Here is a 16,857-nt window from a genome sequence, read left to right on the forward strand (position 1 = left end):
AACAAAAACAAATAAATTCAAAAAATCAATATAAATAAATAGACAATTCTAAAATAGCATTTTTAATTGTTCGACTGATAAATAAAGTCTTACTTTCACGCAATTTTCTTGGGGTTCCCACTGTAAATTTTAAAACTTCATAAGATCATCCACTTGCTAAAAATCTTAGAGCAGCTAATAAGTGTTCGTTTGGACGAATAGTTTCTCACATATCAGTGCTTTCTTTCGTCAACTGTGCATTGATTAATTCGGACAAATTATAATAAATGCTTGCCTCTTCTGGAGATGCCTTTTACAACTTTATTTAAAATATTTAATGGCGCATCGGTCGTAATGAGCGAAGTACCACAGCCACCATAAAAACAGTTTTTAAGAAGTACGTATCCTCAAGACAATGTAAACGAAAGAGGGCGCTGTTCAATAGAGTCAAGATGGCGAGCAGAGCTGGCATGTGTTTGTGTAGAAGGTATACATTATTGTATAAGTCAGTGCAAAATTTTAATGTTGTTAATAATGCAGCTCCTATCGGTCTATTGGAATGCAGGAGAACATGGTCTCCCACCTTGTGTTCAGGCAGGGATTTTCATAAATCAACGAACATTGGTTCTTCAACTAGAAATGATGTGAAGGGACTCGCCGATGAAATTTTAAAACTAAAGATAGATGAAGACAAGAGCACAACACATGATACCAAACCAGCTAGCGACTCTTCATCTGATGAGAAGACCAAGCAAAAATCTAACGAATTCCGGAAGAGAGCAATGAAGTTTACTTTTATAGCATTTGGCTCAATATTTTCGGGGGTTGCTGGGTTTCTCGTCTATGAGTGGGGTAACTTTTGCGACTTTCTATTCCTTACGAAATGCAGTAAATAAATAAAGCTAATAATAATCATTCGTTAAAGCATTGCACTAAATAAGAATTGGGTAAAACTCCAGAACACGGTGCCCCTTTGAAAATCACGTTCCTAACCTGCTATGGTTAGCGTTAGTTAGGGTGTTTATCCCACCCTTGCCGCGGTTTTAAAATCGAGAACTCGTTTTCCTATTTTAAAACAGCGGGAATGGGGAGAATAAACACCCCAAGACCATGGAAGGCTGAAGGTGCACCATGTTCTGGACTATAGCGAAGAATTGAAAGAATCTTACGGAGGCAGTAAATCTGGCCAATCTTTATTCTTATTGCGTTGAATGATTGAAATTGCTGAGTTAAACCTAAATTGCTCAGGCATTACCACTTGTTTAGTTTCTTCTGAAGTATGCATTCCTTGTGATAATTGTAAAACGCCATGCATTTATTACATATTTTGAATAGAGTAATATATATTTTATTTTTATAAATAGAAATATGAGAATTAATGAGAGGCTGGATTAAATATAACTGGAAAGAAAATTATTTTTTTCTCATTTGTTTTGCATATTCCCTTCAACCCCATTTTAATGTGTTTGGTTTGACACCATGTGATGGATTCCCCCCTTTCCCCATGTGTATGTAATTCAGTTCCTCTTCAGGGTGGATAGGAGGAATGAATAACAAAACTGTGTGCAAACAGTGATAGATGCCATAAGTAATATATTTGCACCAGTAGCATATTGTAACTGGTTCTTTATACCCATTGTGTGTATTTTACTGATTTTTTTTCTCCCAAGGGAGGGGTTCCAAATGAAAAATAGAAATTGAAGGAAGGGGAGTATAATAGATGATTATTTTAAAAAAAATACACAAGAGAAAAAATTTCAAACAGTGAAAAGTGGGACGGATTATGTAAATTATAATTAATAAAACCCACTTTCAGTTTAAAAAATAAAAATAAATTTTTTATAATAAAAAATAGGTACTGATAGATGTGACGTTTTTTTTTTTTTTTCCTGGTAGTTGTTGGCGCATCGGCTTCAGTGGCCATAATGCACCTCCCAAGGTTTTTGCAGTACTTTGATCTAAGCCCGAAGCAGGATTCGAACCCGCGACCTTTGGGTTGCCAGGCAGGCACTTTACCCACCCGGTTAGCCCGGTCGGCAGATGTGACATGACCAGATGTATTCTTTTCAGGATTAATTAATGTTAGGTGTATACATACTGTATGTACACACCTTGAGTACTGTATACAGGTCTGGAGGCCTCACTTTAGAAAGGATGTAGAGCTGCTGGAATGAGTATAGAGAGGCAATGAGATTGGTAAATGGAATGATGGGTTGCTCTTGCAAAGAAAGGATTAAGTTCTGCAAATTGTAGTGTCTGAAGACTAGCCACCTGCGTGGTGATCTGATTGAAGTGTATAAGGCCTTGAATGGTTTGAACAAGCTCAATGCTGATGAGATTCTTCCTCTTGCCCAGATTAATCACCTCAGGGGACATATATTCAAATTGAGGAAAGACAGTTGTAGAATAGATGTATGGAAATTTGCCTTTAGCCAGTGGGTGATTGATTGCTGGAATAAACTTCCATCTGTCATTGTAGAAGTTGAATAAATTCAAGGCAGTACTAGACAAACATTTGGAGTTAATGGATGGGTGAAATGAAAAGAGTTTTTTTTTTTTTTTTTTTGGCTGATGCTGTATAAGCTTGCTTTCTTGCATCATGTGCCTCTAAATGCTAATGCCCTCCTGTGGCTGAAAACATTGTTCTAACAATGTTAAACACACACGCACACCAAAATAATCAATCGTGTATATATTAGCCTTATAACTATTTTCACAGGCATCTGAATGCTTGAGAAAAATCATGAGTGCTGAGGATTTGAGCTTAGCCAGCCTCTTGTAGTGCCCTTTGCCACACTGAGGTAGCATTAATCTTGTCATTCAAATTGAGTCAATTTCCTACTCATCTCTTGTAATACTATTAATCCCACAGCTTAATTGGTCTCTGACCATTGAACAAGTGATAATCATGCACCATTTGTGTACAGTTAGTCTCCTTTATGTGAATATACTGTAGTCATAGCAATATATCATTCTGCTATTCTGATTGTTTGAATTGTGAAAAAGAGTTTAATGTACAGTACAGTATTATGATAGAAAGTTATAAGAATGGTAAATTTAATTTATCTGTGGGCAGTATTGTAATAAATAATAATAAGGAAAATTTCTTTTACTGTAGGATTTAAAGAGAGTAGGTATTTCAGTGCAGTAACCAAAATAAAATTCATGTGCTTTATTGCATTTTGTTTTCGATCATGGAGATCATTCTGTTCAAGCTTGTTAATCTGTATAGAATCACTTCAGACCAGGGTTGAGTACTTGGCACTAAGACTTAGGCATATGTTCTGCCTAGAGACAAATACAGATACGCCTTGTTTAATGACAGAGTTGAGTTCCTGAAAAATGAGTCATTAATAAAATGGCATTAATTGAGTGGCAATTTTACTCCATACATGTTTATAATATATGGAGGAAAATATTTCCATGGTTTGAGCATGCTCAATGATGATGGGCTTCTTCTTGCTCAGAATAATCACCTGAGAGGGCATAAATTCAAATTGAGGAAAGACAGTTGTAGGATAGATGTGCGGAAGTTTGCCTTTAGCCAGCAGATAGTTGATTGGTGGAACAGGCTTCCATCTTTTGTTGTGGAAGTTGATAGCCTAAATAAATTGAAGGCTGAGCTGGACAGGTATTTGGAATGAACAGAGGGGTGAAATGGGAGCGGTTTTTTTTTGGCTGATGCTGCATAAGCTTGCTTTCTTGCATCATATGCCTCTACTAATGCTAATGTTATAATGATAGACATAGTCCTTAATTAAATGATAAATTTTAATTATAACAGTTTGTAGAATATAATAAAGTAATTGGGAAAGAAGTTTTTTCCTGTTTTGCATAATGATGACAGCCTAGTTATATAACATTGTGATAATAAAAATAGGCTTAAACTTTGTGGAACCATCCTCATTAGGCCTACAACCATGGAAGAAAGAAAAATTGTAGAATAAAATAAAAATGAATGTATTTGTTGTTTTTTTAATCTTATTTGATCGCAGACAATGAAGTTTCTTCTTTTGGGTATATGTGGTTAAGGTTTATTATATGAGTCTACCGACTTTTCCATACTCTTCATCACTTGGTATAACAGTTGGTAACATTCTTATGCTTTTCTATGTCTCTGTTAACTCTTTTTCTCCTTTGTGTCTCTTCATCTTTCTCAACAAGGAAAGCGAGTGCTGCTTCTAGATAGGTAAAGGCTTCTGTTATATCATTGGATGCTGTTAATTTTTGGGACTAAAGGGTTAGCATTTCTTTAACTTCATAGATTTCTGTGGTGGACAGATTGCTGCATGATTTGAGTAAATTGACCACATCACCATATTGAACATTATTCAAGCTAGCCTCTCATCATGCCCTGGCTTTTCCAAACCAAGCTAATTTTGGACTTAATGAGGCAACAGTTTTCTTCAAGCTTGAACTAGACAAACATTTGGAGTACCGGATGATGGGTGAAATGGGAATTTTTTTTTTTTTTTTGACTTATGCTGTATAAGCTTGCTTTCTTGCGTCATATGCCTCAATTAATGCTAATGCTATTAATGCTAATATTTTGTCTTTGCATCCACCTTATGCTGCTTTTTCCTTTTATGAGCATTTTGGAAGAAAAATAACATAAGGACCTTATTTCTATCAAATGTTGCTTTATTTTTGCAATAAACTTTAAAATGAGGAATTATTTTTAATTAGCTTGGAGGACTGCTGTCTGGAGGTGTGCTGCTTTATTTCTAGAAATATTCCTAAATATTTAATTTTAGATTTGAAATATTTTTAATTAGAAAGAGAAGAAAAATACATTGGATGCATATAAATTATCAGGCAATAGAGCTACATTAGATATAAACTAGTTTGCAGTCAAGTTTCAAAGGACAGTTAGGCAATCAATTGGCTGTTTGACAAGCTAAGGCAGATTACAAGTAGTCTTTGGGAAAGAATGCAAAGAAAAGCAGCAAAGGCTACTTATGTAAAGCAGTAGAAGGAAGGAGATGAATCACATTGGGCTGCTGGATGAATGTTTAAGTGTTGATGATTCTGCTCAGGTTGCTGTCAAACTTGAATAGATATTTTGTACCTGTGTTCATACATGAGGAATTTTTTTATAATATTCCAGAAATTTATTAAATTCTAACAGGAAGCTAAATGATTTTGTGATAACTGAGTGGAAAGTGGAAGAGAAATTGTTGAAACTGAACATAAAAAAGTCTCCTGAGTGGATGGGATCTATTCACTTATATTAAACGATGAACAAAAGAGGTAAGCAAATCTTTAGCCATAATTAGGAGAGCAACCTTGGATTCAGGGGAAGCTCCTATAGATTGGAGATGTGCAAATGTATCCATAACTCACAAAGGTGGATCAATGGGTGATGTGAGTAATTCCAGACCTTTTAGTTTGATCTCTGTTCCAGAGAAAATAATAGTCGCCGGTTAAAGAAGCAATGTAGGATGATCTAGACAGGTGCATTTATACTGCAATGACAGAATGGATTTGTTAAGGGTTGGTCTTGTTTGACCAATCTGATTGGATACTATGGCACAGTAACAGAGGAACTGGATGCAAAAAATTATTTTGCCCTATACTTAGATTACAGAAAAGCTTTTGACATTACTCCAAATGAAAGACTCATACAAATTGGAGGGCCCCTCCGTAGCCAGGAAGGCAGGAGCAGCAGTGCGTAGCACACGCTTCTTGATTAGACTGGGGTTTGAGCCCATGACCACCAAATACCGAGGATGTGGAAAGGTCAGGGAATGACCACCGCATATTCCCGGAGCCTTAGTTGCTAATGCGCCAATAAAATCCAAATCAAAAATCAAAAAAAGCATATTCCCGGAACAATATGGCCTTAGTTGCTAATGCCCCTAAAAACCAAATAACAAACAAAAAAATTGGAGCAGTGTTCTATTAGGGGCAGCATACTAATATGGATAAAGAGAATGGGAGAAGACAGAGCGGTTATCATAGGGTACTGCACTTCTTGAACTAATGTTATTAATGGAGTTCCTCAGGATCAGTGTTGGAACCATTGTTGCTTTCAGGATTTATTAATGACATATTTTTTATTTTGTTTTTATGGAAACCCCAAACACGAGAGGTATTAGAACCTATAGTACTTAGTACCGTGCTTGGGTTGGAGGTTGAGAAGATGAAAGAAGATATTTGTTGACATTAGACTTGAACTTTTGTAGACTGTAATTTTCAAGAAATACGTATGAAGGAAGGTTGTTCCAGAAAACAGCAGTTGAATGAATAAACAAGGAAGATGAAAAGTTGGTTCTGTGAGTTTGAAGTTACACAGTAAATGGATCTTGGCTGGTTGGGGCACATGTTCGGACTGTTTTGAAAGAGAGAGCTGGAATTATAGAATCCAATTCAGAAAGAAACAGTACATCTATCAGATAGAGAGTGGAGAGACTCTGTTAGAGGAGTCATTAATTAACCTAACTGCCCTGTTTTGAATGGAATCTAGAAGCTTGAGAGAGGTTTTGGGGACACTGCCCCAGATGTGAGAACTATTCCATGGTAGGGTGGATTTGTGATTTGTACAGAGTGAACAGCTGTTTTGGAAGAAAAGTAATGCCAAGAGCGAAAGAGAAAACCGAGTTTTTTAGATGCAGAGGAAGCAATATTTATAATGTGCTTGTGCCAAGAGAGATTAGAAGTCAGGGTAATCCCCAAAAGAGATATAGCAACTTGACTAGAAATCGGAGTGTCACCAAAGATAAGCATAGGAGCAAAAGAATCCTTTTTGCGAAATTAGTAGAGAATTAGCATTAGTAGCCGAGTGGGCTGGAGCGGGAGTGCAGTAGCAAATGCTCTTTGAGTAGACCGGGGTTCAACCCCCTGACTGCATAATACGGTCGATCTGCCAACCTGCACTGGACCAGCGTGGCAGATTATGGTCCATTTCCCTCAGCACGAATTGTTGAGGGGGCTTCCATCCTGCAGTGGGTTGATAATGGCTGCACTTTACTTTTTTTTTTTTTTTTTTTATGATGCAAGAAAACAAGCTTATGCAGCATCAGCCAAAAAAAAACAAAAACACTTTCACTTCACCCCTCTGTTCGTTCAAAATACCTGTCCAGCTGAGCCTTAAATTTATTTAGGCTATCAACTTCCACAACACGGGATGGAAGTCTGTTCCACCAACCAACTACCCGCTGACTAAAGGCAAATTTCCACACATCTGTCCTACATCTGTCTTTCCTCAATTTGAATTTATGCCCTCTCAGGTGATTATTCTGTGCAAGAGGAAGAATCCCATCAGCATTGAGCATGCTCAAACCATTCAAGGCTTTATACACCTCTATCAGATCACCTCACCGGTGCCTAGTCTCCAAACACTGTAATTTGCAAAACTTAAGCCTTTCTTCGTAAGAGCAACCCTTTTCTGTACTCGTTCCAGCAGTTCTACATCCATCTTGAAATGAGGTCTCCAGACCTGTACACAGTACTTAAGGTGTGGCCTGACCATTGCCTTATACAAGGGAATAATAACCTCCTTATCCCTGCTAGAAAAATTCCTGTATATCATTGACAAGACACTGAGCTACTCTTGCAGCCTGTCTGCACTGCTCAGAGAACTTAATATCTGCCTGCACAATTACCCCCAGGTCCTTTTCATTCTCTACCACTGTCAGTGTAGTACCACAGAGTTGATACATTGCTCTGGGGTTGCTGTTTCCCATATGTAGTACTTTACATTTGTCAATGTTAAACTTCATTTGCCATCTCTCAGCCCATCTGCTCAACCTTTCCAGATCCTGTTGCAGCAGCATAGCGTCAGTAGTGTCCTTAACAACCCTGCCAACCTTTGTATCATCTGCAAACTTGGACATTAAGCTTGATATACCATCATCAATATCATTTATAAATACAGAAAACAATAATGGACCCAATACTGAACCCTGAGGGACTCCACTAATAACATTAGTCCACGATGAGCAGTGTCCATTGATTACCACTCTGTCTTCTCCCCCTCAACCACCCCTTTATCCATAGCAGCAATTTACCTCTAATGCCACACTGCTCCAAATTGTGCAGCAGTCTTCCATGTGCAACAGTTTCAAAAGCCTTTCTAAGATCCAAGTATATAATATCAAAGTTATTCCCTGCATCCAGTTCTTTTGTGACTGCATCATAGTATCCAATCAAATTGGTCAGGCAAGACTTCCCCTTAACAAAACCAGGCACGTGTTCGGACTGTTTTGAAAGAGGGAGCAGGAATTATAGAAGTCAATTCAGAAGAACAGTGCCCATGGAAGTATCTGTAGAAAAGGCATGCAGCAGAAACAGTATGTCTGTGAGACAGAGTGGAGAGACTGTTAGAGAGGAGTCAGATATTGATTAAGGCATATCAGGCTTAATGTCTAGAGTTTGCAGATGAAACAATGGTTGGCAAGATGGTTAATGATGATAATCAGGATATGCTCCTGCAACAAGATCTATAAAAATTAGTAAATGGGCTGAGAAGTGACAATTGAAGTTTAACATTGACAAATGGAAGGTGCTTCATATGGGTAGCAGTAATCTCAGAATAACATATCTGTGTGGTGTGCCACACTGAGGGTAGTGAAGAATGAAAAGGACTTGGGGTAATTCAGTCATATATGAAGTTCTTTGAGTAGTGCAGATTGGCTGCTAGGACAGTTCATATGGTTTTGTAAATGATATATAGGAAGTTGTCATTTCTTTCATCATATACCAATACTAATAATAATGGTACTAAATTACTTTTAAGATGTTCTTATAAGGACAGCATTGGTGGTGACAAACAGTATTTGTGGTAATTTTCAGTGTTGTTATAAAGAATGTCATTAAGCAAGGTATATGTGTATCTTTATTCACTGTTGAGGTGAATCTTCTGTACATTTAAAAATCTGAGACTGTCAGGACTGCTGTTTCAAAGCTACTGGCTTCTCGTCAGCTGGTGGATCTCTGTTAGCAAACATATGCAGACTGTGAATGATGTATTTTGACTGAGTCAACAGCCAAGTAGTGTATAGAAGTAAATCAACTTCCATTTAAATATACAACAACTATTGTGTTTAAATGAAATGTGTCTTTAGCCCCTAAAACTAGGCTATGTTTGGCCTGTGTAGTAAAATATTATAATGCATAGTGGACAGAGTGTGATTGTTAGGTGGTTCTTGCATAGTTATTCTTGTTCATTATTATATTTGATGAGAATGCAATATCATTCCTTCAACATATGGAAAAAGTTGTATGAGAATAATGGTATGTGGGAAATCTTATCATTAATTGTTTTATATTATTATTATTAGCAATATGGTGCAAGGAAGCCTGAGGCTTATGCTGCACCAGCCAAAAAAAAAAAATCCCGAGTTACCCAGAGAGAGAGAGAGAAGGGAATCACCAAGAAAGAGAAGACGTCCCCTTTATATGATTTAGGGTGGAACCTTGGATGGGCAAGTGATAGCTGAAATCACATGGAGTTCATGCGAATCTGTTTAAGAGTGCAGTTGGTCCTCAGTTCCTTTTTATGGATGATAATAGACTTCCCATAAAGCTCAATTATTATTATTATTAGCCATATGGTACAAGGAAGCCTGAGGCTTATGCTGCACCAGCAAAAAAAATGTATAAAATAAAATTCCCGAGTTACCCTGAGAGAGAGAGAGAGAGAGAGAGAGAGAGAGAGAGAGAGAGAGAGAGAGAGAGAGAAAGAAAGAAAGAAAGAAAGAAAAGTAGAAAGGAATCGCCAAGAAAGAGAAGAATGATGATATCCAGCTCAGGACTCTAATTGATTGATGAATTTCTGGAAAGTACTCCCCCCCCCCCCCCCCCCCCCAGGAATGGAATTTATTGCCAGTTGACCTCCTGGATAACCTTTTAGGCAGTATGAAGGACCAGTATGAGAGTATAGTAGTGAAGGGTTGATTGCACTCCCTGTTACTTCATGTCTGACCCTTATTCAGGCTTAAACTTTGTATGACTTTCTTGAGTTCATGATTTATTCTTTCATGACATGTAAACTCATTGTGTTAGATTCTATTCATTTATAGATCTTTAAAAATTGTATTGAAATCTTGACAGATGTGATGAGATACTTCTAAAAATGTAACTTTTGCATATGAGCAGTTAGATATTTTTAATTTTCTATTTGGAAATGTTTCCTTCTCTTCCTAGAAAAGAAATTATATCCACTCAGTAGCTTAGTACCTTATGTATATTGTGTAACAGAAACCTCTTGCTCTCTTCCTCCCATTATCCAAAGAGGATAAGAGAAGCACGAACAGGGCAAGAGGTTTCTGTTCTTCCTCCTCCTCTTATCCATATTTCATATTATTTGGCATATCCTGACATAGTTTTTAAAATCTGTAAAATATCTCATGTTAATTTCTGTATGGTAGAATTTCTTTTTAACTGGACCAATGAAATGGAAATATTTTATTACTCTTGTCTTTTACAGTATTATGTTATAAGTATCATTCCCACAGCAAGTATTAGTAATGGCCATATGGTGCAAGGAACTCCAAGGCTTATGCTGCACCAGCAAAAAAAAAAGAAAAAAAAAAAAAAAAAAGAGTAAAATAATAATAAAATAAATAATAAAAGGAAATAGACAACCCATGTGTTTTCCTCCTCAAGCAGGTAACTATCCAGCCGACCTTTGAAATTTCCCAAACTGTCAGCCTCTACCACTCATGTAGGTAACTTATTCTAGTAATTTATAACTCACTGGCTAAAATAAAACTTCCTGCAATCCATTCTCAACATCTCCTCCCATAACTTGAATTTATGGCCACTAGTTCTAGAATCATAACCTTAAAAATTCCATCATCATTCATTTTACTTTTGCTTCTCAGAACCTTAAATACCTCAATCAAGTCTCCTCTAAGGTGCCTAGTTTCCAATCTGTGCAGCCTACATATTCGAAGTCTTTCCTCGTTGCAAGTGGTCAAGGCTAATTGCATTGGTGTGGGCTCACCAGAGATTGATAAAATTGGACCAGCTTCTGTCAACTGTTCATTTTTATAAGCAGGACCATGCAACAGATTTTTTGGGGTTTAGATTCATTGTTGGATTTGAGTCTCCCCTTTCTTTTGTTATAATTATAACCATTTAAAAAACATTTTGGATGTCTCCTGTATTTGGGGCTGGACAGGGGGTGTACTGCCAATTTGTTAACAGTGTCCACTTGAGAAGAAATTCAGATGATAGTCATTTCTAGTTGTCTGTTGTTAACAAGGGGCTCATGCAATAAGCCCCTCTAGCTCATCCCTGAGCACACGTTGCATCCAGTGCCCTACCTCCCTTCATGTTCTATATGTAAATTGGTTTTATATGATTGAAAAATTAAATTGATCAATCTTGTCTTTTTTTTTCCTTTAATTATAGCATCCTCTAGCATATAGTGTTACATAATTTTACTACTGAATCTGAAATTTTTCTACATTATAGAATGTATGCTAGCTTATTTTTCCTTATTACATGCAGTTCTTTCTAGGTATGCCCAGTACATCTTTATTTCTGTAGGTTCTAGCAACATTATTATGATTTTTTTTCCCTTATCTGTGTAAATGCCAAAAAACATTAAGTAGAACTTGAACTGATTTATTGGCAATATGAATATATTGTATTGGATTGGTTCGATAAAGTAAAGAAATATGTAGTTTTAGGGTGTAGACTAAGTTACTAGGTTTCTTTCTTAGACTGGCCATCTAATTCATTATCTGAAGTAATATTTGTGATCACAATGCTAGATATGCTTATTGTACAGTCAAATCCATATACAGGCAGCATCCACTGTAATGCTCTTAATTGGTTCCTGAATTTTGGAGCATAAAGTGGATGAGGTTATTATGAATGATGTTTATTTTACTGTGGGAATGTGAAATGCAAGCCAAAAGTTTACTGACTGGAACAATAAAATTAATTTAGACTTAAGTTAGTTACATGTTGGTGTTGCCTCCTCCCGAGTTTATACATCGATCTCAGCATTTCTTCCATTGTTTGAAGCATCTCTGGAAATTCTGTTTCTTGATTCCTTTCAACACTTTCTGCGATTAAGCTTGAATCTCCGTTGATGTCTTTGAATCTTTATCCTTTTAATTGAATTTTCATTTTGGGGAAGAGGAAGCAGTAACAGGGTTCCAGGTTAAAAGAATAGAACAACAAAATGACAGTGTGGGACCATTGTCATTTTGTTCTGAAAGCTGCTGAATTGATAGCCGTGTGAGCTGGCACATTGTTGTGATAAAAAAGCCAATCATGAGAGTACCATTTATCTGGATGTTTTCTCCTGACATCATTCCTCAAATGCCTAATTCTTTATGGAGTTTTTGAAAATTTTGTAAAAATTAAAACTTTGAGCATAAAGTCTTTTAAATAATAATTTATTTTATTTTGACTTTGTTGTTTGTCCAAAATTAGAGTGAAATTATTAAAAAATTCAAATCAGAATTTAAAAACAAAATAAAAATCTTATCATTACTTTTTTTTGATGCAGTAATATTTTTCACACTTATTTTAGTGCTTGATTCAATTTTATGAGCTTCTAGATCCAAATTACAGAGAATTATGGCTTTTGTAAGCCCCAGTCAGGCATTAGTGGCCAACAGGTATGCTTACCTCTTAATTTTTAAAAGCTGTTTTCATGATGTTATGTGTTGTAAACGGTTCTTGTAATTACTTGGGAACGTTGATAAGAGACAACACCACTTACTGGAAAATTTCAAGACGATTCGTGCATAAACAGATGTATTATTTGAAATGACCTTGAAAAATGTATGTGTGTATATATATGTGTGTGTGTGTGTGTACACACACACGTACGTGCTTGTCAAGCCCCACACATGAAAAATACATATACAGCAATACCTCACTTAGCATGGTTTCAAACAGCACGAATTTCATTATAACATGGTTTTCAATTAAGCTTAAGTCTGTGAAAAGGCCTTTGGTATCAGGTTCCATAATAGTCATACAATTTATTGCTTTATGACTATAATGTTCCATTGCCCCGAAAGCTCCTGTTTGTTTATATTTTTGTATCTTAACTTATAATAAATTTATTAGTTTTCAGAGGAAGCAATAAACTTTGACTAAATTTAAGTTGAAAATTTACACTAATAGCCTAGACACGTATTCTACATAATTATATGCTGCATTGTCATAGTCTAGGTATGCGCACATACAGGGTGTTCGGAGAGTTACTGTGCACTTATATGTTTATTAACAGACGTGTTTCAATATAGAATACAAGAGGTAAATATGAATGACAATTATAAACAATGTTGAAAGTGACCCCCCTTAGCATTAATACAGGCTTGGATCCTTATTTTGTTTCTAAACACTGCTATCAGTTGCTTGCTTGAAATAGACTGAATGAATGCTGTTATCGCTGCTTTCAAGTCATCCAGTGTGCGCGGACAATCTCAATACACTGCAGATTTTGTTGCTCTCCATAGATAAAAGTCTGGTGGATTTTTATCTTTTGATAAAACTGCTCTCATCTGGTGAGCGTGGGGGCCCCACGTCTGTCGAAATAATGCGGTCTCCAAAACATTCCTTTAATAACTGCATAGATCTGTGAGATGTGTGGGCAGTAGCACCATCCTGTTGAAACCATGAGTAATTGATTTCATCACTTGTCATCTGACCGATGAAGGTGTGAAGAATCTCCAAACAATAGCGCTCACTGTTTATTGTGTTCATAAAGAAAATAGGGCCAACAATTCGACATCTGGAAATCGCAGCCCACACGCCAACCTTGAAATCATGTAGGGGTGTTTCGTGCAAAGTGTGAGGATTATCGGATGACCACAATCTTGAATTTTGCTAATTAACATAACCCGAGAGATGGAACCATGCTTCGTCAGTGAAAAAGGTCACATCCAACACATTAGCTGTATTCTCTTCGATAAATCGGTTAAACCATCTGGAATAGCGTATTCGATTTTCATGATCAATTGCTTTCAGTTCATGTGCTGCCATTATTTTATATGGGAAGAGCTTTAATTTCTTTCTGACGGCTTTATGAGCAGTTCCAAGACCAATATCATGCTGCTGAGCTAACTTTCGTAATGATTTTGATGGACTCTGCAGCATACTGTCAGAAATATCCAACAGTTTCTCCTCTGATAGCTTTTCTGGCCTTCCACAGCGTTTGACATCATCCACTGCTCCTGTTTCCTAAAACTTATCCACAAGGTTACGAACTTTATTGCAATGTGGAACAGGTGTATCTGGGAATTTGTCAGCAAATCGCTGTCGCACCACGTGTATATCTACCACCTTCTCGGAATACATGTTCAACGAGCCATACACATTCTTCAGTTGTTAAAACCATATTGGGATAAAAATCTGAAATATAAACAAAATATGATTAGAAAAGTGCACAGTGACTTTCCGAACATATTGGGATCAAAATCTGAAATATAAACAAAATATGATTAGAAAAGTGCACAGGGACTTTCCAAACACCCTCTATATGCTGCGGTGCTAACTCTATTGTCTCACATGCACATGTGCCAATAGCTCCCCTCAGGCAGTCAGCGGCAATGTGCAACAGTGTTCAGTGTTCCATCCTGATGAGACAAGGTGATAGCTTTTCAAACTTTATTTCACAACTTATTTTTTACCCCTTTAAATATGAACCAATGAGTCAAAAAAGAAAAAGTAATGAAAGCGGTGGAGCTACTAAATGTAAATGGCTTACATTAGAAAAAAAACTTGATATCAAGTGCCATGAATCTGGTGCATCGTATGCTGAAATCGTGCAGGAAAATGGAATGAATGAAGCATCAGCGTGAACGATTATTTGAAAGAAGGATCAGGTTAAAGAGCAGGGAATTTCTACAGCATCTTACCTGATGAAAGTGATAACTAAGCAAAGAAGTTCATTATATGGAATGTCTTTTATTAATATGGAGAGAAGATTGTAATAAAAAGAGAATTCCTTTGAGTCAAAACATCATTCAAGTGAAAGCTATGAGCCTTTATAATGCACTCAGGCAAGAAGAAAATGAAGAGGAGACTAAAGAAATATTTACAGCCAGTTGTGGTTGGTTTTTCTGATTTAAAAACTGCGTTGGCTTCACAATGTTTGTATCTCAGGTGAAAGTGCAAACAAAGTCGCTGCTGCAAGATTTCCCAGTGAATTGAAAGACATCATTGAAGAAGGTGGTTACAAGGACGAACAAAATTTCAATGTCGACGAAACTGGACTGTTCTGAAAAAATGTGCCCTCATGAACTTTTTTAGCTGAAAATGAAAAGGCCCAACCTGGATATAAAGCATCAAAAGATCGTTTAACACTTTTATTGGGTGGAAACTCATCTGGGGATTTTATATTGAAGCCTCTACTCATGTTCAGAGCAGAAAACCCAAGAGCTCCCAATTTAAAGGGTTGCGTAAAAAGCACATTGTCCGTAATTTGGTGATCCAATAAGAAACCATGGATTACAAGAGAATTGTTTACAGAATGGTTCAAATTATTTTTGTCCAACAGTTGAACGTTACTGCAAAGATGAAGGGATGGAGTTCAAAATTTTGATGCTTTGACAATGCACCAGGCCATCCACCTGAAATTTCTGATCTCAATGAAAATATAAAAATATGCTTTCTTCACCTAACACAATGTCTCTTATAACCCATGGATCAAGTCGTAATTGCCACATTCAAGGTATGTTATCTGCAGCAAACTTTTTCCCAAGTGATTGAAGCTTCAACAGGAGTGGGATCATCATCTTTATCAACGTTTTGGAAAAATTATAACATCAGGAATGCGATTGAAAATATATCTGCATCTTGGTTAGAAATCACTACCAACAACATACATTCTGTTTGGCAGCATGTTTTGCTCCATTTGGTTTTCACTGGTTTTGAACTGCAAGTTCAGACAATTGCCAAAGACATTGTGAAGATCAGAAAAGACTTGGGGTTCGAAAATTTCGACACTGCCAATGTGATGACTGCATTAACTCACATGCAAATGATTTAGATGATGAAGCTCTCATTGAAACTGATAAGCAAACTGCATATGATAAAGAGGAAAACAATTCTGAAGTGGATAACACTGAAGTTGCAACAAAAGAACTTTCAACAGAAGAATTGGAGTAAGCTTTGCGGTGGCTGGGGGGGGGGGGTTGACATGGCCTGCAAGACAATTATGAATGGAGATCCGAATGTTGAACGTCACATCAAGATATGGCAAATTTTACAAGATCGGATTCGATGCTACAAAGACTTGTATGTTGAAAAAAAGAAGTGACAACTTCACCAGACATCATTATTGAAATACGTAAATAAACAATAAAGCTTTTTTCTCATCTCTCATTATGTTACCTTTTCATTAATAACATTTTTCCAGTATTTTTTATTTCAAATCCTTTTAATTGGTATCAAGTGCAAATTGTTTATAGATTTATCATAATTTGTTTAGAGACCGTTTCTCTGGTACACATTCATGGAACAGTTTCGGTACCAGTTATCAGTGCTATGTGGGGTATTGCTGTACAGTAAGTCCCCGCCATATGTAAGAGATATGTAAGTCGAGTGTTATGTGACTTGGGAATGACTAATAAAATATTGCTACTATATCCCTGATATGCCAAAATTTCAAAACCACATAATATCCTCAGAAGAATGAAGAAAAATAGTTATATTTTTTATATATTAGTTACATATTTTTATTAGTTCAATTAAAAACTATCTGAGGACAGTGGTGAAGTAGCTGGAATCACATAGTTCTGCTCTGTGGCTAGGTGGCACATAAGAAAATATAAAAGGGAGAAAAAATGCATGTTATTGTACTGTAAAAACTGATATGTATTTTGTAGCCTTGGTTATTATAGTTGACTTCATTGGCGCCAATCCCTTCATCACTTCTCATATTCTTTGTTATTGTGTTCACTG

General features: G+C 36.5%; 1 protein-coding gene across 1 annotated transcript in view; it reads left to right on the top strand.

The window, feature by feature from the left end:
- Positions 1-393: 393 nt before the first annotated feature.
- The window catches only part of LOC150084996 (mitochondrial import inner membrane translocase subunit TIM50-like), a 46,629-nt gene continuing 30,165 nt past the window's right edge, over positions 394-16,857 (top strand). Inside the window, exon 1 of the mRNA XM_090375700.1 lies at positions 394-831. Within this exon, the coding sequence (XP_090231826.1) occupies positions 432-831 (400 nt within the window). The 5' untranslated portion in view covers positions 394-431. The remainder of the gene's footprint in view (positions 832-16,857) is intronic.

This window comes from Mastigoproctus giganteus, chromosome 6, assembly GCF_048544385.1.
Source record: "Mastigoproctus giganteus isolate SK-2022 chromosome 6, ASM4854438v1, whole genome shotgun sequence".
In the NCBI taxonomy this organism is placed as follows: domain Eukaryota; kingdom Metazoa; phylum Arthropoda; class Arachnida; order Uropygi; family Thelyphonidae; genus Mastigoproctus; species Mastigoproctus giganteus.